At 62.0% G+C, this 24,393-nt stretch overlaps 2 protein-coding genes across 7 annotated transcripts in view; one reads left to right on the top strand and one right to left on the bottom strand.

Moving 5' to 3' along the window:
- Positions 1 to 24,393, bottom strand: part of LOC144724212 (LIM/homeobox protein Lhx8-like) — a 192,452-nt gene that overhangs the window by 134,650 nt on the left and 33,409 nt on the right. The window lies entirely within an intron of this gene.
- On the top strand, positions 377 to 23,530 carry LOC144724477 (potassium channel subfamily T member 2-like). Its single transcript, XM_078603667.1, is given in 33 exon segments — positions 377 to 387; positions 978 to 1,102; positions 1,531 to 1,631; positions 5,190 to 5,239; positions 5,241 to 5,246; positions 5,913 to 5,961; positions 6,270 to 6,329; positions 8,110 to 8,184; positions 8,415 to 8,498; positions 9,195 to 9,289; positions 9,408 to 9,588; positions 9,673 to 9,837; positions 10,027 to 10,163; positions 11,075 to 11,138; positions 11,237 to 11,345; positions 11,599 to 11,707; positions 12,620 to 12,667; positions 13,138 to 13,396; positions 13,427 to 14,164; positions 14,196 to 14,761; positions 15,042 to 15,147; positions 15,793 to 15,965; positions 16,593 to 16,664; positions 16,790 to 16,924; positions 17,381 to 17,492; positions 18,138 to 18,239; positions 18,844 to 18,927; positions 19,326 to 19,457; positions 19,595 to 19,840; positions 20,840 to 21,125; positions 22,295 to 22,379; positions 22,857 to 23,020; positions 23,388 to 23,530. Coding segments are annotated over 33 exon segments (4,872 nt in total).

The following is a 24,393-nucleotide window of genomic DNA, read 5'->3' as shown; positions in this document are numbered from 1 at the left end:
GACACACACACAGACACACACACAGACACACACACAGACACACACACAGACACACACATCCACACACACAGACACACACACAGACACACACAGACACACACACAGCCTCACACACAGACACACACACAGACACACACACAGCCACACACACAGACACACACAGCCTCACACACAGACACACACACAGCCACACACACAGACACACACACAGCCTCACACACAGACACACACACAGCCACACACACAGCCACACACACAGACACACACACAGACACACACACAGACACACACACACAGACACTCATGCGCTCTCTCTCCGCGCACGCCGCTGCTGCAGGCGGGAACGCGCTATTTGGTCGCGCGCACTCGCGGCGCCATGGCAACGAGGTATCCACAAGCGCATTTCCATGGCGCGGTGATGATGGTGGTGGTGGTGAGAGTTCACGGAGCCCAACCGGGACCCCCCGTTGAGCCGAGACCCCCACCCGCCTCCCTCCCTCTGGGGGCGAAGTCAACCACGAGTCGACTCACTCAGGGAGTGACTCACTCAGGGAGTGACTCACTCAGGGAGTGACTCACCCAGGGAGTGACTCACCCAGCTGGACTCACCCAATGATTGACTCACCAAGGGTCGATTCATTGGCTCGACTCATCCAAAATTCACCGAATAGAAATCAGAGCAAATGCAAGAAAATGTAAATCGGCGCAAAAACAACTGCATCCGAGTGTCAATGGAAAGCAGTGCATACACATGACACGGCTTTGAATTAGATCCATGTCCTGGGTCGAAAGTCGGACAATATTACTATGAACGTCACTTACAGTCAAACTCAGACACAGAAACATCAACACGAGTTTGGAGTGACTGTTGCAAGAGACAAGGATATGTGAGATGGTGGGTTGCTTCGTGGGTGGGTGAGTTGAGCGAGTTGGTGGCTGAGTGCAGTGCCAGTGAAGTTCTGCTTCAGCATTGGCAGCTGTCGGAGCTCGCTCACACCCCTGTCCCCCACCCCCGCCCCTAGGGTGGAACTGGAGCTGCTCGCGAGTGAGAACTCGTTCAAGGAGCGACTCAAGCTCTTCTTCATCAAGAACCAGCGCTCCAGTGCGTGCCCGCCCGTGTGTGTGCACCACCACCACCACCACACGCCCTGTGCGGCGGGGAGCACGCGGCTCTACGGACCCGGCCACCCGAGTTCGATTCCCGCTCACGGCCAACACCACCGGTGGCGATTATCGGAACCGGTCCTGGGTCTCCTCCCCTAGGTCGTCTCAGCCTCACATGAGTAGCTGGCGCGGTGTGTAAACATCGCCGCTGGGGAGACAAAGGCGGCCGGGCGTGGTGCTCGCCACCCACCCGCTCGTGTGCCGTGTCGGCCTTGATAGGTGCTCGCTAACAGCACTTGCCCCGACAGTCTGTCACGGCTGCGATACGGGGGGTCGTTGTCTTTCTGTACCACTACACGTGCATGCGCGTCGCGTACCAGGCTATGTGCACCAGCGCACGTGACCTACCCCCCCCCCCCCCCCCAGGTCTGCGCGTGCGCCTCGTGTCCTTCTCGCTGCGCCTCGTCACGTGCCTTCTCTACATCGTGCGCGTGCTGCTCGACGAGCCCCGGGGGGGGCGCCAAGTGGTGAGAGTGGGGGGGGGGGGGTTAGAGGTGGGGGTGGAGGGGTCTGGTGGGGGCGGGGTCACGTCCCCACGGGGCGGGGCTGGCCGACCCGCGGGCCGTGTGAGGTCGCGGGCCGTGTGGCGCTCGCCGTTCACGTGCAGCTCGTGGCCACTGCAGCGAAACTGATACAAGACGACACTCGACACACTCGTCATGTGCCGTGGAAAATAGCACACACACACGCACACACGGGGTCCTAGAGATCCTGGCACACGGGGTCCTAGAGACCCTGGCACACGGGGTCCTAGAGACCCTGGCACACGGGGTTCTAGAGATCCTGGCACACGGGGTTCTAGAGATCCTGGCACACGGGGTTCTAGAGACCCTGGCACACGGGGTCCTAGAGATCCTGGCACACGGGGTTCTAGAGATCCTGGCACACGGGGTTCTAGAGACCCTGGCACACGGGGTTCTAGAGATCCTGGCACACGGGGGTCCTAGAGATCCTGGCACACGGGGTTCTAGAGATCCTGGCACACGGGGTTCTAGAGACCCTGGCACACGGGGTTCAAGAGATCCTGGCACACGGGGTTCTAGAGATCCTGGTACACGGGGTTCTAGAGACCCTGGCACACGGGGTCCTAGAGATCCTGGCACACGGGGTTCTAGAGATCCTGGCACACGGGGTTCTAGAGACCCTGGCACACGGGGTTCAAGAGATCCTGGCACACGGGGTTCTAGAGATCCTGGTACACGGGGTTCTAGAGACCCTGGTACACGGGGTTCTAGAGACCCTGGCACACGGGGTTCTAGAGATCCTGGCACACGGGGTTCTAGAGACCCTGGTACACGGGGTTCTAGACACCCTGGTACACGGGGTCCCGGAGATCCTGGTCACACGGGGTTCTAGAGACCCTGGTACACGGGGTTCTAGAGACCCTGGTACACGGGGTTCTAGAGACCCTGGTACACGGGGTTCTAGAGACCCTGGCACACGGGGTTCTAGAGATCCTGGTACACGGGGTTCTAGAGACCCTGGTACACGGGGTTCTAGAGACCCTGGCACACGGGGTTCTAGAGATCCTGGTACACGGGGTTCTAGAGACCCTGGTACACGGGGTTCTAGAGATCCTGGCACACGGGGTTCTGAAGACCCTGGTACACGGGGTTCTAGAGATCCTGGTACACGGGGTTCTGGAGACCCTGGTACACGGGGTCCTGGAGACCCTGGTCACACGGGGTTCTAGAGACCCTGGTACACGGGGTCCCGGAGGCCCTGGTCACACGGGGTTCTAGAGACCCTGGCACACGGGGTTCTAGAGACCCTGGCACACGGGGTTCTAGAGACCCTGGCACACGGGGTTCTAGAGACCCTGGCACACGGGGTTCTAGAGATCACGTCACACGGGGTTCTAGAGAATCTGGTACACGGGGTTCTAGAGACCCTGGCACACGGGGTTCTAGAGACCCTGGTACACGGGGTTCTAGACACCCTGGTACACGGGGTTCTAGAGACCCTGGCACACGGGGTTCTAGAGATCCTGGCACACGGGGTTCTAGAGACCCTGGTACACGGGGTTCTAGACACCCTGGTACACGGGGTCCCGGAGATCCTGGTCACACGGGGTTCTAGAGACCCTGGTACACGGGGTTCTAGAGACCCTGGTACACGGGGTTCTAGAGACCCTGGTACACGGGGTTCTAGAGACCCTGGCACACGGGGTTCTAGAGATCCTGGTACACGGGGTTCTAGAGACCCTGGTACACGGGGTTCTAGAGACCCTGGCACACGGGGTTCTAGAGATCCTGGTACACGGGGTTCTAGAGACCCTGGTACACGGGGTTCTAGAGATCCTGGTACACGGGGTTCTAGAGACCCTGGTACACGGGGTTCTAGAGATCCTGGTACACGGGGTTCTAGAGATCCTGGTACACGGGGTTCTGGAGACCCTGGTACACGGGGTCCTGGAGACCCTGGTCACACGGGGTTCTAGAGACCCTGGTACACGGGGTCCCGGAGGCCCTGGTCACACGGGGTTCTAGAGACCCTGGCACACGGGGTTCTAGAGACCCTGGCACACGGGGTTCTAGAGACCCTGGCACACGGGGTTCTAGAGACCCTGGCACACGGGGTTCTAGAGACCCTGGCACACGGGGTTCTAGAGACCCTGGTACACGGGGTTCTAGAGATTCTGGTATACGGGGTTCTGGAGACCCTGGTACACGGGGTTCTAGAGACCCTGGTACACGGGGTTCTAGATATCCTGGTACACGGGGTTCTGGAGACCCTGGTACACGGGGTTCTAGAGACCCTGGCACACGGGGTTCTAGAGATCCTGGTACACGGGGTTCTAGAGACCCTGGCACACGGGGTCCCGGAGACCCTGGTCACACGGGGTTCTAGAGACCCTGGTACACGGGGTTCTAGAGACCCTGGTACACGGGGTTCTAGAGACCCTGGCACATGGGGTTCTAGAGACCCTGGCACACGGGGTCCGGGAGACCCTGGTCACACGGGGTTCTAGAGACCCTGGCACACAGGGTTCTAGAGACCCTGGCACATGGGGTTCTAGAGACCCTGGCACATGGGGTTCTGGAGACCCTGGTACACGGGGTTCTAGAGACCCTGGTACACGGGGTTCTAGAGATCCTGGCACACGGGGTTCTAGAGAACCTGGTACACGGGGTTCTAGAGACCCTGGCACACGGGGTTCTAGAGACCCTGGCACACGGGGTTCTAGAGACCCTGGCACACGGGGTTCTGGAGACCCTGGTACACGGGGTTCTAGAGACCCTGGCACATGGGGTTCTGGAGACCCTGGTACACGGGGTTCTAGAGACCCTGGCACACGGGGTTCTGGAGACCCTGGTACACGGGGTTCTAGAGACCCTGGTACACGGGGTTCTAGAGATCCTGGCACACGGGGTTCTAGAGACCCTGGTACACGGGGTTCTAGAGACCCTGGCACACGGGGTTCTAGAGACCCTGGCACACGGGGTTCTAGAGACCCTGGCACATGGGGTTCTGGAGACCCTGGTACACGGGGTTCTAGAGACCCTGGCACACGTGGTTCTAGAGACCCTGGCACACGGGGTTCTAGAGACCCTGGTACACGGGGTTCTAGAGATCCTGGCACACGGGGTTCTAGAGACCCTGGCACACGGGGTTCTGGAGACCCTGGTACACGGGGTTCTAGAGACCCTGGTACACTGGGTTCTAGAGATCCTGGCACACGGGGTTCTAGAGACCCTGGTACACGGGGTTCTAGAGACCCTGGCACACGGGGTTCTGGAGACCCTGGTACACGGGGTTCTAGAGACCCTGGTACACGGGGTTCTAGATATCCTGGCACACGGGGTTCTAGAGACCCTGGTACACGGGGTTCTAGAGACCCTGGTACACGGGGTTCTAGAGATCCTGCCACACGGGGTTCTAGAGACCCTGGTACACGGGGTTCTAGAGATCCTGCCACACGGGGTTCTAGAGACCCTGGTACACGGGGTTCTAGAGATCCTGGCACACGGGGTCCCGGAGACCCCGCGAGGGAGCAGGGGGTGATTCGCCTTCCCTCTCCGCAGCCGGAACTGCGCCGAGCAGAACTCATCCGCCTCGCAGAGCCTGGGGAACATCGACTGGTGGGTCCCCCCGTACCCCCACCACCCCTACCCCGGTACCCCCACCCCTCTATCCCAAACCCCCACCACGCCACCACCCCTACCCCGAATACCAACCACTACACCACCCATACCCACAACCTCGACACTCCACTACAGCTGATGCTACCACGACTGTTATACCAAATACGAACACTCCCCCTAACACGACCCCTAACACGACCCCCTAACACGACCCCCTAACACGACCCCCAACATGACCCCCTAACACAACCCCCTAACACAACCCCCTAACACAACCCCCAACACGACCCCCTACCACGACCCCTAACACGACCCCTAACACGACCCCCAACACGACCCCCTAACACGACCCCCTAACACGACCCCCTAACACGACCCCTACCACGACCCCTACATCCAACCCCAACCGGCTCAGCGGTAGAGTGAGCGGCTCGCCATTGGAAGGTCGCGAGATAAAATCTCGGGGGTCGATAAAATGAGGATCGCTTTGTAGGGAAGTCAACAGTTGGTTGTTCATGCAGAGACTCGGCACTGCCACCGGAATGTCGAATTCCTACCACTGGATGTGCAGGAAATCACTTCAACCCCCAGGACTGCCCCCAACGTGAACCCCCAGCAGCACCCCCCCTCTCACCCGACCACTGCCCCTTCCCTCCCTCCCAGGTATCCAATCGTCTGGGTCAACCGAGGACATTCCCTGTGGGCACTACAGGTGAGCAGGAGGCCCTCACCCCACCCTCGTCCTCCCCTTGCCCCCACCCTCGTCCTCCCCTTGCCCCCACCCTCGTCCTCCCCTTGCCCCCACCCTCGTCCTCCCCTTGCCCCCACCCTCGTCCTCCCCTTGCCCCCACCCTCGTCCTCCCCTTGCCCCCACCCTCGTTAGCCTTGTACAGGTGAGCAGGAGGCCCTTGCAGGTTCGTGTGGAGTTGAAAGACGGAGGCTAAATCCCCTGTTGACTCACTGCCCTGTCTCCGTGTCCCCATGTCCCCCATGTCCCCATGTCCCCGTTCTCACCTCCAGGTGTCGGTGGCAATCGTAAGCTTCCTGGAGGCCATGCTGCTCATGTACCTGAGCTACAAGGTGAGGAGGAGACGCGTGGCGGCAAATGCTGTTAACAAGCACCGACGAAGGCCGGCAAGGAGCACGGGGAGATGGTGTGACTGAGATGGTGTGACTGAGATGGTGTGACCGAGATGGTGTGACCGAGATGGTGTGACCGAGATGGTGTGACCGAGATGGTGTGACTGAGATGGTGTGACCGAGATGGTGTGACCGAGATGGTGTGACCGAGATGGTGTGACCGAGATGGTGTGACCGAGATGGTGTGACTGAGATGTTGTGACTGAGATGGTGTGACCGAGATGGTGTGACCGAGATGGTGTGACCGAGATGGTGTGACCGAGATGGTGTGACTGAGATGGTGTGACCGAGATGGTGTGACCGAGATGGTGTGACCGAGATGGTGTGACCGAGATGGTGTGACCGAGATGGTGTGACCGAGATGGTGTGACTGAGATGGTGTGACCGAGATGGTGTGACTGAGATGGTGTGACCGAGATGGTGTGACTGAGATGGTGTGACTGAGATGGTGTGACCGAGATGGTGTGACCGAGATGGTGTGACCGAGATGGTGTGACCGAGATGGTGTGACCGAGATGGTGTGACTGAGATGGTGTGACTGAGATGGTGTGACTGAGATGGTGTGACCGAGATGGTGTGACCGAGATGGTGTGACCGAGATGGTGTGACTGAGATGGTGTGACTGAGATGGTGTGACCGAGATGGTGTGACCGAGATGGTGTGACCGAGATGGTGTGACCGAGATGGTGTGACTGAGATGGTGTGACCGAGATGGTGTGACTGAGATGGTGTGACCGAGATGGTGTGACCGAGATGGTGTGACTGAGATGGTGTGACTGAGATGGTGTGACCGAGATGGTGTGACCGAGATGGTGTGACTGAGATGGTGTGACTGAGATGGTGTGACTGAGATGGTGTGACCGAGATGGTGTGACCGAGATGGTGTGACTGAGATGGTGTGACCGAGATGGTGTGACCGAGATGGTGTGACCGAGATGGTGTGACTGAGATGGTGTGACCGAGATGGTGTGACCGAGATGGTGTGACCGAGATGGTGTGACTGAGATGGTGTGACTGAGATGGTGTGACTGAGATGGTGTGACCGAGATGGTGTGACCGAGATGGTGTGACCGAGATGGTGTGACTGAGATGGTGTGACTGAGATGGTGTGACCGAGATGGTGTGACCGAGATGGTGGGACCGAGATGGTGTGACCGAGATGGTGTGACTGAGATGGTGTGACCGAGATGGTGTGACCGAGATGGTGTGACCGAGATGGTGTGACTGAGATGGTGTGACTGAGATGGTGTGACTGAGATGGTGTGACCGAGATGGTGTGACCGAGATGGTGTGACCGAGATGGTGTGACCGAGATGGTGTGACTGAGATGGTGTGACCGAGATGGTGTGACCGAGATGGTGTGACCGAGATGGTGTGACCGAAATGGTGTGACCGAGATGGTGTGACCGAGATGGTGTGACTGAGATGGTGTGACTGAGATGGTGTGACTGAGATGGTGTGACCGAGATGGTGTGACTGAGATGGTGTGACCGAGATGGTGTGACCGAGATGGTGTGACCGAGATGGTGTGACTGAGATGGTGTGACCGAGATGGTGTGACCGAGATGGTGTGACCGAGATGGTGTGACTGAGATGGTGTGACCGAGATGGTGTGACCGAGATGGTGTGACCGAGATGGTGTGACCGAGATGGTGTGACTGAGATGGTGTGAGCGAGAATGCTGAAGGCTCACTACGTGCTCTGGTCTCTTCTCCCCAAGGGGAACGTCTGGGAGCAGATCTTCCGAGTGACCTTCATCCTGGAGATGACCACCTCGGTGCCCTTCATTATCACCGTACGTGACCACCCGGTGGTGCCATGGAGGCATCACCTCACGTCATCACCTCCCTCCACGCGTCATGACCTCCCTCCACGCGTCATCACCTCCCTCCACGCGTCATCACCTCCCTCCACGCGTCATCACCTCCCTCCACGCGTCATCACCTCCACGCGTCATCATCATCTTCATTATCATCATCTTCCCACAGTGTAAGCATCTCGCAATGGACATCATCTCTGCCGCAGATATTTTGGCCGCCGCTCCGGAATCTGTTCGTGCCAGTCTTTCTCAACTGCTGGCTGGCGAAGCACGCGCTCGAGAGCATGATCGTGAGTGGCGCGTCCCAGTGATCACTTGAGCCCCGGCCGCCCGTGTCCCTCCGTAATGGGAGTCACCCGAATATTACCACAACGATACAACACGAGCCAAACGTTCGTGTGCATCTCAACCTTCCATGGGCTAAGCCCGCCTCTCCCCACAAGCTCCACACACCCACATTGACCAGCGTGGTGAAGTATGGTCGAGCAACCCACATAGGGGCCACGGCGTTACGTTTATCCAGCAGTGGATCTACAAATGGGCCATAAATGAAATGAATAAACCTGTCACTGAGGCGTCAGCCTCACTGTGCAGTAGCAATGCAGCAGCTGCGCCCACAGCTGTGTGCGCAGCAGCAACTGTTGCTGTGTCAGCAGCGACTGCTGCGCCACACACGCAGCTGCGTGTAGCTGTGGAAGCCGGTAGCTCGGCAGTCGCCGTGCAGCAGCCGTGGCTCCAGAGCCTGGAGAGGAACCGGCCGTTGTCGTCACCGAGGACCGGGACCTTGGGGCGATCGGCCCGGTTCGCTTCTGCCGCTGACAATGTTGCTGCTGTTGTGCTGCTGCTGCTGCTGTTGTTGCTGCTGTTGCCGCTGTTGTGCTGTTGTTGCTGCTGTTGTTGCTGCTGTTGTTGCTGCTGTTGTTGCTGCTGTTGTTGCTGTTGCTGCTGTTGTTGCTGCTGTTGTGCTGCTGTTGCTGCTGCCGCAGAACGACCTGCACCGCGCCATCCAGCGCACGCAGTCGGCCATGTTCACCCAGGTGCTCATCCTCTTCTGCACGCTGCTTTGCCTCGTGTTCACCAGGTGAATACCGCGCCACCCGGCACACCACATCCAACACATCCGCTCGCTACGGCTGCTGTGGCTACTAGGTCACGTGCCCTCCCCGCCTCGCCCCCATTGACCCCCCCCGCCCCCCCAGCATGTGTGGGATCCAGCACCTGGAGCGCGCGGGCGGTCAGCTGACCCTGTTCGACTCGCTCTACTTCTGCGTGGTCACCTTCTCCACCGTGGGCTACGGGGACGTCACGCCCCAGGTGTGGCTCTCCCAGCTGCTCGTCGTCGTCATGATCTGCGTGGCGCTCGTCGCGCTGCCCATACAGGTGAGCGCTTCACCTGCCCAGGCGAGACCAGGCGAGACCAGGTGACCCCTGGTGTTGTGTAACCTCGCGCCGTGCTCCCCACAGTTCGAGCAGCTGGCGTACCTGTGGGTGGAGCGCCAGAAGTGCGGGGGCCACTACAGCCGGCACCGCGCGCGCACCGAGCAGCACGTAGTGCTGTGCGTCTCGTGCGTCTCCAGCGACGTCCTCATGGACTTCCTCAGCGAGTTCTACGCCCACCCGCGCCTGCAGGTGGGGCCGGGGGCAGGGCCAGGGGCACGGGTGATGACGGGGCTAGCGGCAATGCCAGGGGCAAGGCCAGGGGCAAGGCCAGGGGCAATGGGGAGGAGTTGGCATGCGCCCTGCCTATGGCACAGTCCTCCTTCGTGTCTCCAGGGAGGCGCACGTGACCCTCTGTCCCCTCGTGCCCCGTGTTCCTAGGGCTGCTATGTGGTCGTGCTGTGCCCCGCGGATATGGACGCCCAGGTTCGCCGCCTGCTGCAGGTGCCGCTATGGGCGCAGCGCGTGATCTACCTGCAGGGATCGGCGCTCAAGGACACCGACCTCCTGCGCGCCAAGTACGCACTGCCTAGTGGGGGTGACTGAGCTGGGTGCCGGGTGACTGAGCTGGGTGCTGGGTGACTGAGCTGCAGGGTGACTGAGCTGCTGGGTGACTGAGCTGGGTGCTGCGTGACTGAGCTGCAGGGTGACTGAGCTGCTGGGTGACTGAGCTGGGTGCTGGGTGACTGAGCTGCTGGGTGACTGAGCTGCTGGGTGACTGAGCTGGGTGCTGGGTGACTGAGCTGCTGGGTGACTGAGCTGGGTGCTGGGTGACTGAGCTGCAGGGTGACTGAGCTGAGTGCTGGGTGACGGAGCTGCAGGGTGACTGAGCTGGGTGCTGGGTGACTGAGCTGCAGGGTGACTGAGCTGGGTGCTGGGTGACTGAGCTGCAGGGTGACTGAACTGGGTGCTGGGTGACTGAGCTGCAGGGTGACTGAGCTGCCTGCTGGGTGACTGAGCTGCAGGGTGACTGAGCTGCTGGGTGACTGAGCTGCAGGGTGACTGAGCTGGGTGCTGGGTGACTGAGCTGCAGGGTGACTGAGCTGGGTGCTGGGTGACTGAGCTGCTGGGTGACTGAGCTGGAGGGTGACTGAGCTGCTGGGTGACTGAGCTGGGTGCTGGGTGACTGAGCCGGGTGCTGGGTGACTGAGCTGCAGGGTGACTGAGCTGGGTGCCCGGTGACTGAGCTGGGTGCTGGGTGACTGAGCTGCTGGGTGACTGAGCTGGGTGCCGGGTGACTGAGCTGCAGGGTGACTGAGCTGCAGGGTGACTGAGCTGCAGGGTGACTGAGCTGCCTGCTGGGTGACTGAGCTGCAGGGTGACTGAGCTGGGTGCTGGGTGACTGAGCTGGGTGCTGGGTGATTGGACTGGGTAGCATCGCCCTGCTCCCACCTCCAACTTTTTCCCTTTCTGCGCCCGTGCCCCCCAGGATGGACGATGCCGAGGCGTGCTTCATCCTCAGCAGTCGCAACGAAGCGGACCGCATGGCCGCGGTGAGGAGTCGCGCTCCTTGAACTGCGAGATCCGCGCCGCGTGTTCCGCGCCGCGTGTTCCGCGCCGCGTGATGCGCGCCGCTCCTCTCTGTCCCTAGGACCACCAGACGATTCTGCGTGCCTGGGCCGTCAAGGATTTTGCCCCGAACTGTCCCCTCTACGTGCAGATCCTCAAACCAGAGAACAAGTTCCACGTCAAGTTCGCAAGTGGGACACGGGGACACGGGGGGGGGGGACACGGAGACACGGGGGGACACGGGGGGACACGCGGGGATACAGGGAGACACGTGGAGAGGGACACGGAGACACGGGGGCACACGGGGACACGGAGAGACATGGGGACACAGGGATGCGCAGCGTAGAGTGGTTGACGAGTCGTGTGGTGGTTGGGGCCCAGTGGTCTTGCTGGTGTAGTGGTGGTGTGGAGTGGTTGTGGTGGTCCGTGCCCCGTGCTGCGCAGACCACGTGCTGTGCGAGGAGGAGTTCAAGTTCGCGATGCTGGCGCTCAACTGCGTGTGCCCGGCCACCTCCACGCTCATCACCCTGCTGGTGCACACCTCGCGCGCCCAGTGCGTGCCGCTCCCCGCTCACCACTCCACAGCACTGTGCACCGCACGCACCGCACCACACACCACACCACACTACACACCGAACACCGCATCACACCACGCACCACACACCACACACCACGTATCACACACTACACCACACACCACACTACACACCACGCACCGAACCACCGCACCGCACCTCCAAATCATCTTGACGTGGCCAGCGGTGGCGGGTTCGCAACTCGTTGCAGAGGTTCGCGGTTCGAATCTAGTGGATGTGCGAGTGCCCTGGAAAACACAAAGGTCTGGTGTGTAGCTTTTAACGGGCTGTTGGGGAAAGTGCTGTTAGCGAGCACCTAATAAGGCCAGCAGAGCACACGAGGAGGTGGGTGGCCAGCACCACGCCCGGCCGCAGGTTGTTTTCCCAGTACCGATGTTTACACACTGCATCGGGGACTCATTTGAGTCTGAGTCGATCTAGGGGATATCCAGGACCGCTTGAGATATTCGTCACTGATATTGGCCGTGAGCCGGGTCCATGGTGCAGCACGCTCGCCGCGATGCCACCGCCCCCCACTGGGCCACGCGCGCGCAGTGCGGGCGCCGCGTGCTGCGCGTGGGAGCGGTGCCACCGCGGGGTGCCGAGAGGCCGATGCCGATCGGTTGCTACCTCCACGGCGCTCACGGCCTCGGCAGTGGCCAGCGAGGGCTCTGGACGCGTGCGAGGGGTTGGCGACTCCTGCAACCTTCGATTCTAAACGCGGCCAAAGCGAGCTGGCGCAGTGGGGAGCAGAGGTGGCGGCGCATCTGCCGGTCATCTCAGTCGACCCGTAAACAGTTGCGTCTGTCCACGTGACGCCCTCGAAGTGGACCTAGCCTGGCACACGTGCTGGGAATGGCAGCTATTGGTTGTGGTTGTTGTGAGTGCAGGGAAAAGCCCCGGCAGCAGCAGCAGCCGCCACCGCCCGCATGGAAGCGGTGAGGCATGCACACTATACACCCCCTACTCACACTCACTCGCTCACCCACCCACTCTCCCACTCGCTCACCCACCCACTCTCCCACTCGCTCACCCACCCACTCTCCCACTCGCTCACCCACCCACTCTCCCACTCGCTCACCCACCCACTCTCCCACTCGCTCACCCACCCACTCTCCCACTCGCTCACCCACCCACTCGCCCACTCGCTCACCCACCCACTCGCCCACTCGCTCACCCACCCACTCGCCCACTCGCTCACCCACCCACTCGCTCCCCCACACGCTCACCCACCCACTCGCTCCCCCACTCGCTCACCCACCCACTCTCCCACTCGCTCACCCACCCACTCGCCCACTCGCTCACCCACCCACTCGCCCACTCGCTCACCCACCCACTCGCTCCCCCACTCGCTCACCCACCCACTCGCTCCCCCACTCGCTCACCCACCCACCCACTCTCCACTCAGGGCGCGGCAGCAGCAGCAGGAGGAGGAGGAGCCGCCCGTGCGCCACTGGCCCTGGGTGTACGGGCGCGGCGCGGCGCGCGAGGTGCTGCACGTGCGCCTCGCCGACAGCGCGGCGCTGGCGCAGCTGGCGGGGAGCAGCTTCACGCTCGCCTGCTGGCAGGCGCACTCGAGGCAGGTGGGGGGTCCGGGGGGGGGGGGTGGCAGCCCCTCAGGGCCCCCGTCCCCGCTTCTCGAGACCCCCGTAACCCCCTCGCTGTGCCTTCTAGACCCCGGCTCCCCCTCGATATAGAGTCAGGATCCCAGCCTCCAGCGCCATGTCTCTGGATCCTTAATCTCGCATCTTCTTGAGCCCCGACACCACCCTTCGTTGCTCCGTGTTACTCCCAGGAAACGCAGAGACAATCTCTCCCTGAGTGTGTCGCTATTTGTCCATCTCGACCTCGGCTCGTATATCTACCCACGTGCTTCTGTCTCTGTGTATCGACCTTCTTGTCCGCGTCTCCTGCCTGCGTCTCTGGGCGATCGCTCTGGAACCCCGCAAGGGAACGAGAACGCGCGTCCGCCCGCTTGTTCAGCTGCTCTCCCCGGCCCCCACCCCCCGTGCCTCCGCGCCCCGCGCAGGTCCGGCCTGTGTCTGATCGGCGTTCGTCGCGAGGGCAGCCGCAGCATCCTCCTCAACCCGGGCCCCCGCTTCCTGCTGGCGGCCAGCGACACCTGCTTCTACATCCACGGCAGCGGCGGCGGCCGCGAGCCGGCGGCGCCGTCGCCCGCTCGGCGGCGGCCGCAGGGCTCCCCGCCCGGCGCTGCGCCCTCCACCGACTCGAGCAGCGCCTTTGAGCCGGAGCCGGAGCCGGGAGGCCTGCCGGTGCACAACTTCATCGGCAGCATGGGCACGGGTGACGCACGGGCCACGGGTGGGGGCCAGGCCACGCGCTGGCCACGCGCTGGCCACGCACGCTGGGCACGGGTGGCGGCCACGTGGTTGAGGGCGTGCGCCAGTCTGGCGGTCTCCGATCAGCAGGCTGCTGCTGCTGCTGCTGTAATCGCAACTACAAACCGAGCCCGGGGGGCGCGTGCACAGCTCACGGATGACACATCACAACCACACAGCGTGGTCGATAAACAGCCCGAAGGAGCCACCACGCGTCTGTAACCTCTCCACAATATGGCAGCCGACAAGGGACTTCAATTGGGTCGTTCAGCATTTCAGTGTTCTACCACATGATGCTGCTGTTACTGATAACGGTGCTGCTGCTGCTGCTGTTGATTTTGATGCTGGTGCTGCTGATGATGATGCTGGTGCTGATGATGGTGGTGCTGATGATGATGGTGCTGCTGATGATGATGCTGGTGCTGCTGCTGATGGTGGTGCTGCTGATGATGATGGTGCTGATGATGATGATGGTGCCAATGGTGCCGATGGCGCAGGCTCCGTGGCGATGGAGCTCCACACGCGGGACACGCGGCCGAGTCGCTCCCGCTCGCTGCCGCTGCCTGGCGAGGCGGAGCACGGGGAGGGCAGCACGGGGCAGCGGGGGGCAGGGCTGCCCCCATTGCTGTTGCCCCGCGACCTGCTTGCCTCCCGGGCCGAGTGGGACGAGGACGAGCCCGTGGGGATCCCCGCGTGAGTGGCACCTTTACAACGTGCACCCAAGTAGGAGGAAGGTCCAAAGTGTACCCAAGTAGGAGGCAAAACCCAGCCACTCCCTGGGGGAAGGGACTTGCAAACGATGGGGGGGGGGGGCAGCAGACACTGCGGGAATTAAAAGTCCAGCACTGTTCATGTTTGACCATGCGTCAATGAGTATATCCATGAATCAGTGATTGGCGGAGCATCGTAGCGAGTGAGTAGGTGAATGAATACGTCGGGGAATGAGTGAATGAGTCGATGAATGACTCGCCAGGTGCGTGACCGGCTACCCGCCCACGTCGCCCTACATCGGCTGCTCCCCAACGCTCTGCCACCTGCTGCGCCGGAGATCCCCGCTCTGCTGCCTGCGACTCGACGTGGTAACTCCTCCTGCTGCTGCTGCTGCGTCCGGCTCCCTCTCTTACCGTGTCCTCTCGCTCTCCCTACTCTGCTGATATATGGCATTGTCTGTGAAACTGATTGGCCCGCACCAGAGACGGCCTTCGTTATGGCCTTGTCTCACCAGTGTTAGGCCAGAGAACGCCAAAGGGCGCACAGCGTTAATAGCTCGGGTTAAGCAGCTACATCAATAACGACAATGGATATATAATCAAAGCATATGTGTTCGCATGTTTTGCCACAAGTACGTGTGGTTAATGCAGACTTGATGGCAAAATGTCTATTTGGTGCTTGAACATCTTAGCACCTCCCTGTGTTATTGCCGACTAATTTAATTTCGATACTGCCAAGAAAAGTGTCCCAAAGACACCTCTCTGCTCTTGCCTCCACTCATCCCCTACTCCCCCCCCCCTCTCCTCCTCCTCATGCCTCCACTCATCCCCTACTCCCCCCCCCTCTCCTCCTCCTCATGCCTCCACTCATCCCCTACTCCCCCCCCTCTCCTCCTCCTCCTCCTCTCCTCCTCCTCTCCTAATGCTCTCCCCCCCTCTCCTCCTCTCCTGATGCTCTCCTTTGCCCTCTCCTTCCTCTTTCCTCCCTCTCCCGCCACCCCTCGCCACCCCCAGGGCTGCGTGCACAAGAGCTGTCGGGACGCCCAGAGCTACCGCTTCAGGAACCGCGTGATCCTGGCGTCGGTGGAGACGGCGGGTCCCGGCCTCTACAACTTCGTGGTGCCTCTGCGTGCCAGCTGCCGGCCCCGCGCGGCCCTCCACCCCGTCGTCATCCTCCTGGACAACCCGTGAGCAGCCGCCAAACCGCGGCACTCGCGCGCCACGTGCTCGTGGCCCCGACCACGACGACGTCATCCTCGTTATTCCTCCTCGTGTTTAGGGTTCGCAGTTTGAGTTTTGTAGGCGAGGTCGCGAAAATAAATCTGCCCAAGTTCCTCTCCTTAAGATTTCTCCGCCACCCGACGCGGGCGGAGGAGTGTAAGTGGTCACGTGGTGCGCGCTTGAACGACGCTCGGTTGAGCTCCCTCGACCCCACAGCGAGCAGCAGCAGCATGTCGATGGTGGTGTTGATGGTGGTGTTGATGGTGGTGTTGATGGTGGTGTTGATGGTGGTGTTGATGGTGGTGTTGATGGTGGTGTCGATGGTGGTGTCGATGGTGGTGTCGATGGTGGTGTCGATGGTGGTGTCGATGGTGGTGTTGATGGTGGTGTTGATGGTGGTGTTGATGGTGGTGTTGATGGTGGTGTTGATGGTGGTGTTGATGGTGGTGTTGATGGTGGTGTTGATGGTGGTGTTGATGGTGGTGTCGATGGTGGTGTTGATGGTGGTGTTGTGAGTGGTCACGGTGGAGACATGCGTGGTGACCACGGTAATGGTGACGGTGGTGGTGGTGTTGATGGTGGTGATGTTTCAGGCCGGACCCCTCGTTCCTCGAGGCCGTCAGCTGCTTCCCCATGGTCTACTACACTCTGGGCTCCATCGACAAGTGAGTGGCCACCGCACGGACCGCGCCACCACGGGTCCCTCGCTGTGCGGTACAGTGTAGTGATCATCATGAAGGGTGGTGGTCGTGATGGCGGTGGTGGTGGTGGTGATGGGATGTCTCCGCAGCCTGGACTCGCTGCTGCAGAGCGGGGTGACGCATGCCGAGACCGTGGTGGTGGTGGACAAGGAGAGCTCCATGCTGGCCGAGGAGGACTACATGGCGGACGCCAAGACCATCGTCAGCGTGCAGACGATGTTCCGGTGAGAGACACGTCAGACCCACTTCTCAAAATGTTGGTCGGGATTCTCAACATCTCTCCTCCCCCTCCCCCCTCCTCGGCACATTTGGCCACGACGCCACAACTTGGTTCGATGGGCTCTGCCGCGGTGGAGGGTTCTAGTGAACGCACTGGCATCACAGCCTGCACGCCGATCCGGCCCAATCAGAAGCTCCCCGTGATTCACGATGGCCGTGACGACCTCGGTGTAAAGTTTACTTGCAGAGAAATGCCGTGAGATTAGACTTGTCGTCACTCTGGATTCCACGAGGGAGCCCAGACAATGGGACTACAGGAGAGAACGTTTGCGGGTCAGGGCTACTCGCTCGTGCGGCAAGGTCAGAAGGGTCAAACGATAACACGAAGCCGCGTTCCAGTGTGGGGCATGGCGGGGGGTGAGGGGGGGGCTGTGAGCGCTGCTCTGCCTGTGTTGCTTCAGGCTGTTCCCTGGGCTGTCCATCATCACGGAGCTCACGCACCCCGCCAACATGCGCTTCATGCAGTTCCGCGCACAGGACTGCTACTCGCTCGCACTCTCGCAGCTCGAGAAGGTGCCACACCATCATCACCATGATCACTGCCACCATCACCATGGTCACCACCATCATCACCATGGTCACTGCCACCATCACCATGGTCACCGCCACCATCACCATGGTCACCGCCACCATCACCATGGTCACCGCCACCATCACCATGGTCACCGCCATCATCACCATGGTCACCGCCATCATCACCATGGTCACCGCCATCATCACCATGGTCACCGCCATCATCATCATCACGACCCGCGGCATTACATTATCACCACCGTCATAACCACCACCATCAACACTGTTACCATCTTGATGACTTTATCACAGCTTCCATCATCAAAGTATCGATAGTAATCATCATCTTCGCCACCACCACGACGACCATCATCATCTTCACAATGATCTAAAAGCACAGTGCCGTGTGAGGGTGAGCGTCGCAGCGTGTGAGGGTGTCGCAGCGTGTGAGAGTGTCACACCGTGTGAGAGTGTCACATCGTGTGAGAGTGTCACACCGTGTGAGAGTGTCACATCGTGTGAGGGTGTCACACCGTGTGAGAGTGTCACATCGTGTGAGGGTGTCACAGCGTGTGAGGGTGTCGCACCGTACTGCCACCCTGCCCCGCTCTGTCCTCTCCGCTCTCCCCGTGGCCCCGCCGCCAGGAAGAGCGGGAGCGCGGCTCCAACCTGGCCTTCATGTTCCGCCTGCCCTTCGCAGCGGGCCGCGTGTTCAGCGTCAGCATGCTCGACACGCTGCTCTACCAGGTGAGGCGCTCCCAGGTGGGGGACACCCAGGTGGGGGCCACTCAGGTGGGGGCCACTCAGGTGGGGGCCACTCAGGTGGGGGCCACGCAGGTGGGGGACACCCAGGTGGGGGCCACTCAGGTGGGGGCCACTCAGGTGGGGGCCACGCAGGTGGGGGCCACTCAGGTGGGGGCCACTCAGGTGGGGGCCACGCAGGTGGGGGCCACTCAGGTGGGGGCCACGCAGGTGGGGGCCACTCAGGTGGGGGCCACGCAGGTGGGGGCCACTCAGGTGGGGGCCACTCAGGTGGGGGCCACGAAGGTGGGGGCCACTCAGGTGGGGGCCACGCAGGTGGGGGCCACTCAGGTGGGGGCCACGCAGGTGGGGGCCACGCAGGTGGGGGCCACTCAGGTGGGGGCCACTCAGGTGGGGGCCACGCAGGTGGGGGCCACTCAGGTGGGGGCCACGCAGGTGGGGGCCACTCAGGTGGGGGCCACGCAGGTGGGGGCCACGCAGGTGGGGGCCACCCAGGTGGGGGACACCCAGGCGAGGCTGCGTGGTCGCTAATGGATTGTACACTCCCCCCCCCCCATGTCCCTCCCATCTCCCGCCGTGGCCGCCGTAGTCGTTCGTCAAGGACTACATGATCCCCATCGTGCGACTTCTCCTGGGTCTGGACACGACGCCCGGATCGGGGTTCCTGTGCGCAGTGAGTGGGGGGCGGGGGGGCGGTGGAGCGGGGGTGGGTGGGGGTGGGGTGTGGGTGGGTGGGTGGTGTGGGGGTGGGTGGGTGGGGTGGGGGTGGTCAGGGGGAATGAGTGGCGATTGTGATGGGGAGTCAGTCGGCAGGTGGTCGCCCAATTGTGAGCGGTGAGGGTGAGGCAGTAAGCGAGCGAGTGGTGGTGGCGGCGAGTTCGCAAGACGCCACGGCGACCGTAGCTTGGCGAGCGGACGAGCGAGCGGGTGAGCGAGCGGGTGAGCGAAAGGGTGAGCAAGTGGGTGAGCGAGCGTGTTAATGAGCGGGTGAGCGTGTTAATGAGCGGGTGAGCGAGCGAGTGAGCGGTCACCCCTTGCCGGGCCCCCTGTGCCCCCCCCCCCTCACCCCAGATGCACGTGACAGAGCGGGAGCTGCGGTGGTTCGGAACGTACGGACGCCTCCACCGGTGCCTCTGCTCTTCCGGCGGCGACGTCCCCATCGGCATCTACCGGACGGAGACGCACGGAGCCGCCCCGAGTGACGTGAGGCCCTCCTCACTCCTCATCGCCATGATCAGCGGCATTGTTGTGTAGGGTTTGTATGGGGTGGTGAGCTGCGTGACGTCATGGGTCACGTGAACTATTCACCTCTGACACTGAACCCTCTTTGTCTCTCGCAGTCCCAGGAGTTGACTTCTCGGGTGAGTACATCCCTGCTGCCCCAACATCCTTGTGGTGCTGACAATATTTGTGGTGGTGGTGGTGCTCGTGGTGATGGTGACATTAGTGGTGATGGTTGCGGTGATACAAAATTAACCCGTAAAAACAAAGTTTTTCACTATAAATCCTTTATATGCGTGGCGGCTAGAGTCCTCTCGTCCTCTGGCTTGAGATGGCTGCCACCTATGGGTCAGATGATTGCCTGCCACCATTAAGCAATTGGTAATTAAATATAAAAAAAAAATTCCTAAAATGTTGAACATTTTTGAAACATTTTTTCACGAAAATAAATTGTCACGCACAACGAGTCTGTGTGGAAAATGTCAGCTCAATTGGATCACGGGAAGTGGGTTAAAAAACGACCGAAAGATTTGCACGGTCGTAAGCACGCAAGCAAGTGAACTTAATATAAAGGATTTAAAAACAACCCCCATCTCGCTGGTGGCAGCCGACCCCCCTCCTTAATGCGGTTGTGAGCAGTGCCACCGGGGGGGGGGGGGGCGGGCGCCTCGTGGCTCTCAAGGCCACCGTAGTGGCCAACGGGGGCTCTGGACGTGTGCGAGGGGCTGGTCACCCCTCCACCTTCAACTCAATCACCAAAGCTACAATAAGCTTTCTTCCCGAGACCCTGGGGAGCGAGACATCCATGACGATCTTCTTCCCAAACTCCAGGAGACTGGATTCCTCCACAAAAGAGCAAGAGACCACTGCGGCTGGCCTTGCGGTGAACCGAACGCACGCGCGCGAGGGGGTAACAATACGGCGACAGATTGAGACGATTCCACTTGCCGTACTTCCTTCTTGTGGCGAGCCCGGGCATGGCTCCTCCTCGACGCCCGCGGGAAGGGAGTTTCACAATATTTGAGCGGTGATCCACCAACCCTCGCCTGCACGGTGCCGCGTCACAGGCCACGTGCGTAGCCCCCACATGCCCAGCGGTGGTGGCTCAACTGGGCCCCCGCGCCTGGCGCCGGTCAGGTTGGGACGTACACGACCGGAACGCCCCGTCAACCGAATGGGGAACGTAGAATGCCCAGAGTCTATGACTGTCAACGGGCCCCCCCCCCCCCCCCCCCCCCGTCGCCGCCGTTCATTTGAGTTCTCCGGAGCGGGCGGTCGAGGTCGGGGCGATTGTTCGACCGGTGGCGTCGCGCGAAGCGACGGACTTTGGCCGGCGCGTGACCGAGGCCTCGCGCGCTCCCCAGTCCCAGGTCTCCATCAGCGTCGAGGACTGCGAGGAGGCGCCGCCGCCGCCGCCGCTCCACCGCGACTCGACGGGCAGCGAGCCGGCCGAGCCGCTGCGCCGCAAGAGCATGCAGTGGGCCCGGCGTCTGAGCCGCAGCCGCGGCGGCGGCGCCCGGCACGCGGGCCGCGCCGCGGAGGGCGCCCACCGGCGGCGCCCGTCGCTGTTCCGCCGCTCGGAGCGCCAGGAGCTGGCGGAGCTCGTCAAGGGGCGGCTCCGCCACCTGGGGCTGTCGGCCGAAGGATTCGGTGCGTGCCGGCGGCGGCAGCTCCTCCGGCATGGGGCGGCGCGCAGGACAGCCGCTTGTGCGGGAGGTCACTCTACCGGCGATGCACCGCTTAGGGGGAGAGTGAACCTGGGGAGATTAAGGGGGAGCGGGTTGGTGGGCGGGGGGCAGGTCCCACCCCGGCACCCCCTCTAGCGCCGGTGCTGGGTGGAAGAGGGTCGGGGGAGATGGATGGGGCAGAGGAGGAGTGGGAGAGGAGGGTGAGAGGGGAGGAGAAGCAGGAGAGGGAGGTGAAGGAAGAGTCGGGGGCGGGGTAGAGTCGGGGTGACGAGCGGAGCCGCGGGCGTTGTGCGGGGCCGAGATGATGATGAGGAGGAGGAGACGACATCGGCAGAAATGCGACGAGGAGGGGACGGGCGCTCCAGGACGAGCCGCCAATGGATCGAAGGGAAATTGAGAATGGATTGGGGATATGAAGGATTGGAGCGGCAGAAGTTGAACTTAGGACTCGGAGAAGCATCGATCCCGACATCCAGATGCTCCAGATGAGAGGGCAGTGAGCAACCACGATCACGATCACCCGGTGAAGGAAACATAAAACAGGAGACGATGCGCCGCCTCCTCCCCCCCGTGTCTGTCCCTCCACGTGACCAACACGCGTATTCTTCACACATCCCATCAGCCACACGGTCATGTCATCAGCAGCATTGGTTCAACACAAGCAAAAGTCAGGACCATTTTGGACAATATGGTGTCTCGTCAGCAGTCCGGCTTCATTGAACCAATGCTGGTGAACTCCGAGATGTTGTTTACAGGGGCATCTCACAGAGAGGGGCCCTTCCCTTCAGACACGTGGCGCTTCGCCAGAGTCGATTCCAGCCAAAGCGCTGCGATGTTTTACGCGAGGAGAGAGTTGTCAATCGGGCGCCTTGTCTGCTCGTTTATTTTAGAACGCGCAGATTTCTAATCCGTTCGAGGATAATCGAGTCCACACAGCCCCTGTGACCTCAACTAAGTTTGCATTTGCGATTAACCGTGGGGAAAGAGGCAGCGATGATGATGTGGTGTCGTGGCTGTGGTACAGTGATGTGTGTGTGTATGACGATGGGTGTGCGTGTGATGATCTGGAGTGTGTCTGTGTGTAATTGTGGTAATGGGCATGTGATGGTGACGGCCATGCGTGCCCTGCAGACGAACTGAGTGACCACCAGAACACGTTCTCCTACGTCATCATCAACCCAGGCCCCGACACCCCGCTCGCGTTACACGACATCGTGTGAGTTCACTCACACCTGTGGTACCACACTCGCACCTGTGGTACCACACTCGCACCTGTGGTACCACACTCACACCTGTGGTACCACACTCACACCTGTGGTACCACACTCGCACCTGTGGTACCGCACTCACACCTGTGGTACCACACTCACACTCACACCTGTGGTACCACACTCACACCTGTGGTACCACACTCACACTCACACCTGTGGTACCACACTCACACCTGTGGTACCACACACACCTGTGGTACCGCACTCACACCTGTGGTACCACACTCACACTCACACCTGTGGTACCACACTCACACCTGTGGTACCACACTCACACTCACACCTGTGGTACCACACTCACACTCACACCTGTGGTACCACACTCACACCTGTGGTACCACACTCACACCTGTGGTACCACACTCACACCTGTGCACTGTCTCTTGTCATCCTGATATGGCCCCCCTCCCCGATACCCACAGGTACCTGATCCGCCCGGACCCCCTGGCCAGCACGTTCTGCAGCACCCAGACACCCTGCACCTCACCCCCACCCTGCACCTCACCCCCACCCTGCACCTCACCCCCACCCTGCACCTCACCCCCACCCTGCACCTCACCCCCACCCTGCACCTCACCCCCACCCTGCACCTCACCCCCACCCTGCACCTCACCCCCACCCCGCACCTCACCCCCACCCCGCACCTCACCCCCACCCCGCACCTCACCCCCACCCTGCACCTCACCCCCACCCCGCACCTCACCCCCACCCTGCACCTCACCCCCACCCTGCACCTCACCCCCACCCTGCACCTCACCCCCACCCTGCACCTCACCCCCACCCCGCACCTCACCCCCACCCTCACCCCCACCCTGCACCTCACCCCCCACCCCGCACCTCACCCCCACCCCGCACCTCACCCCCACCCTGCACCTCACCCCCACCCCGCACCTCACCCCCACCCTGCACCTCACCCCCACCCCGCACCTCACCCCCACCCTGCACCTCACCAGCACTCTGGGCCTCACTGTTACCCTGCACCACCCAGACTCCCTGCGCCACCACCAGCACCAACCAGGCACCCAGCGCCGCCCAGCCTCCCAGCAGGAGCAGCGAGTGCGAGCTGACGGAGCCGCACGACGAGACGCGCCTCTGACCGCCCCTCACCACCTGGCGGCGGGGCAAGGGCCGAGGAGCCGCGGCCCTCGGGTTTCATCGAATCTCTCGAGGGTGCAGGCGGTGCAACTGCCCCGTGGTCCACGCGTCGAAGGGGCCAGGCCACCACACGAGGAGGGGGCATTGGAGAGAGCGGGGGGGGGGCATTACATTTCTTGCACCAGGGCCCCCCACGCCGCAGTCGCGAAGCCACCCCCCCTCTCCCCCGATTGCTGCCCCCCCCCCCCCCCCATCCACTACCCCCCCCCCCCCATTCACTACCCCCCCCCTCCCCCGCCAGCCAAACCTTCACCCCGCCCCGGGGGAAGGCGCGGGCCGTGAAGGGGGGGGGGGGGCGGGAAGGGGGGGGGGCGTGAAGGGGGGGGGCGTGAAGGGGGGGGGCCATGAAGGGGGGGGCCGTGAAGGGGGGGGGCCGTGAAGGGGGGGGCCGTGAAGGGGGGGGGCCGTGAAGGGGGGGGGGGGCCGTGAAGGGGGGGGGGGCGAACAAAGTGGACGCGCGACTTCTGCAGACGTCAGCGACTTGGGAGCACAACAACTCCCAGTGCCGCAAGTGGCGGGGCGAAGCGGGGGGGGGGACTGTGGGGGGGGGGGGACTGTGGGGGGGGGGACTGGGGAGGGGGGACTAGGGAGGGGGGGACTGGGGAGGGGGGACTGGGGAGGGGGGACTGGGGAGGGGGGACTGGGGAGGGGGGACTGGGGAGGGGGGACTGGGGGGATCACCGCGGCACCGCTGTCGGGTTCGTGGCTGCACGTGGTCCGAGCTGGTCACGTGTCGCTTGCCCAGGCAGCTGGGTGTACCACGTGGCTCGTCACGTGCTGGTTGAGCGCGACTGTCGAGGTTGC

The sequence above is a fragment of the Lampetra planeri genome, chromosome 20 (assembly GCF_965212315.1).
Source record: "Lampetra planeri chromosome 20, kcLamPlan1.2.h2, whole genome shotgun sequence".
In the NCBI taxonomy this organism is placed as follows: Eukaryota; Metazoa; Chordata; class Hyperoartia; order Petromyzontiformes; family Petromyzontidae; genus Lampetra; species Lampetra planeri.
This window is presented reverse-complemented; position numbering and strand designations above follow the sequence as displayed.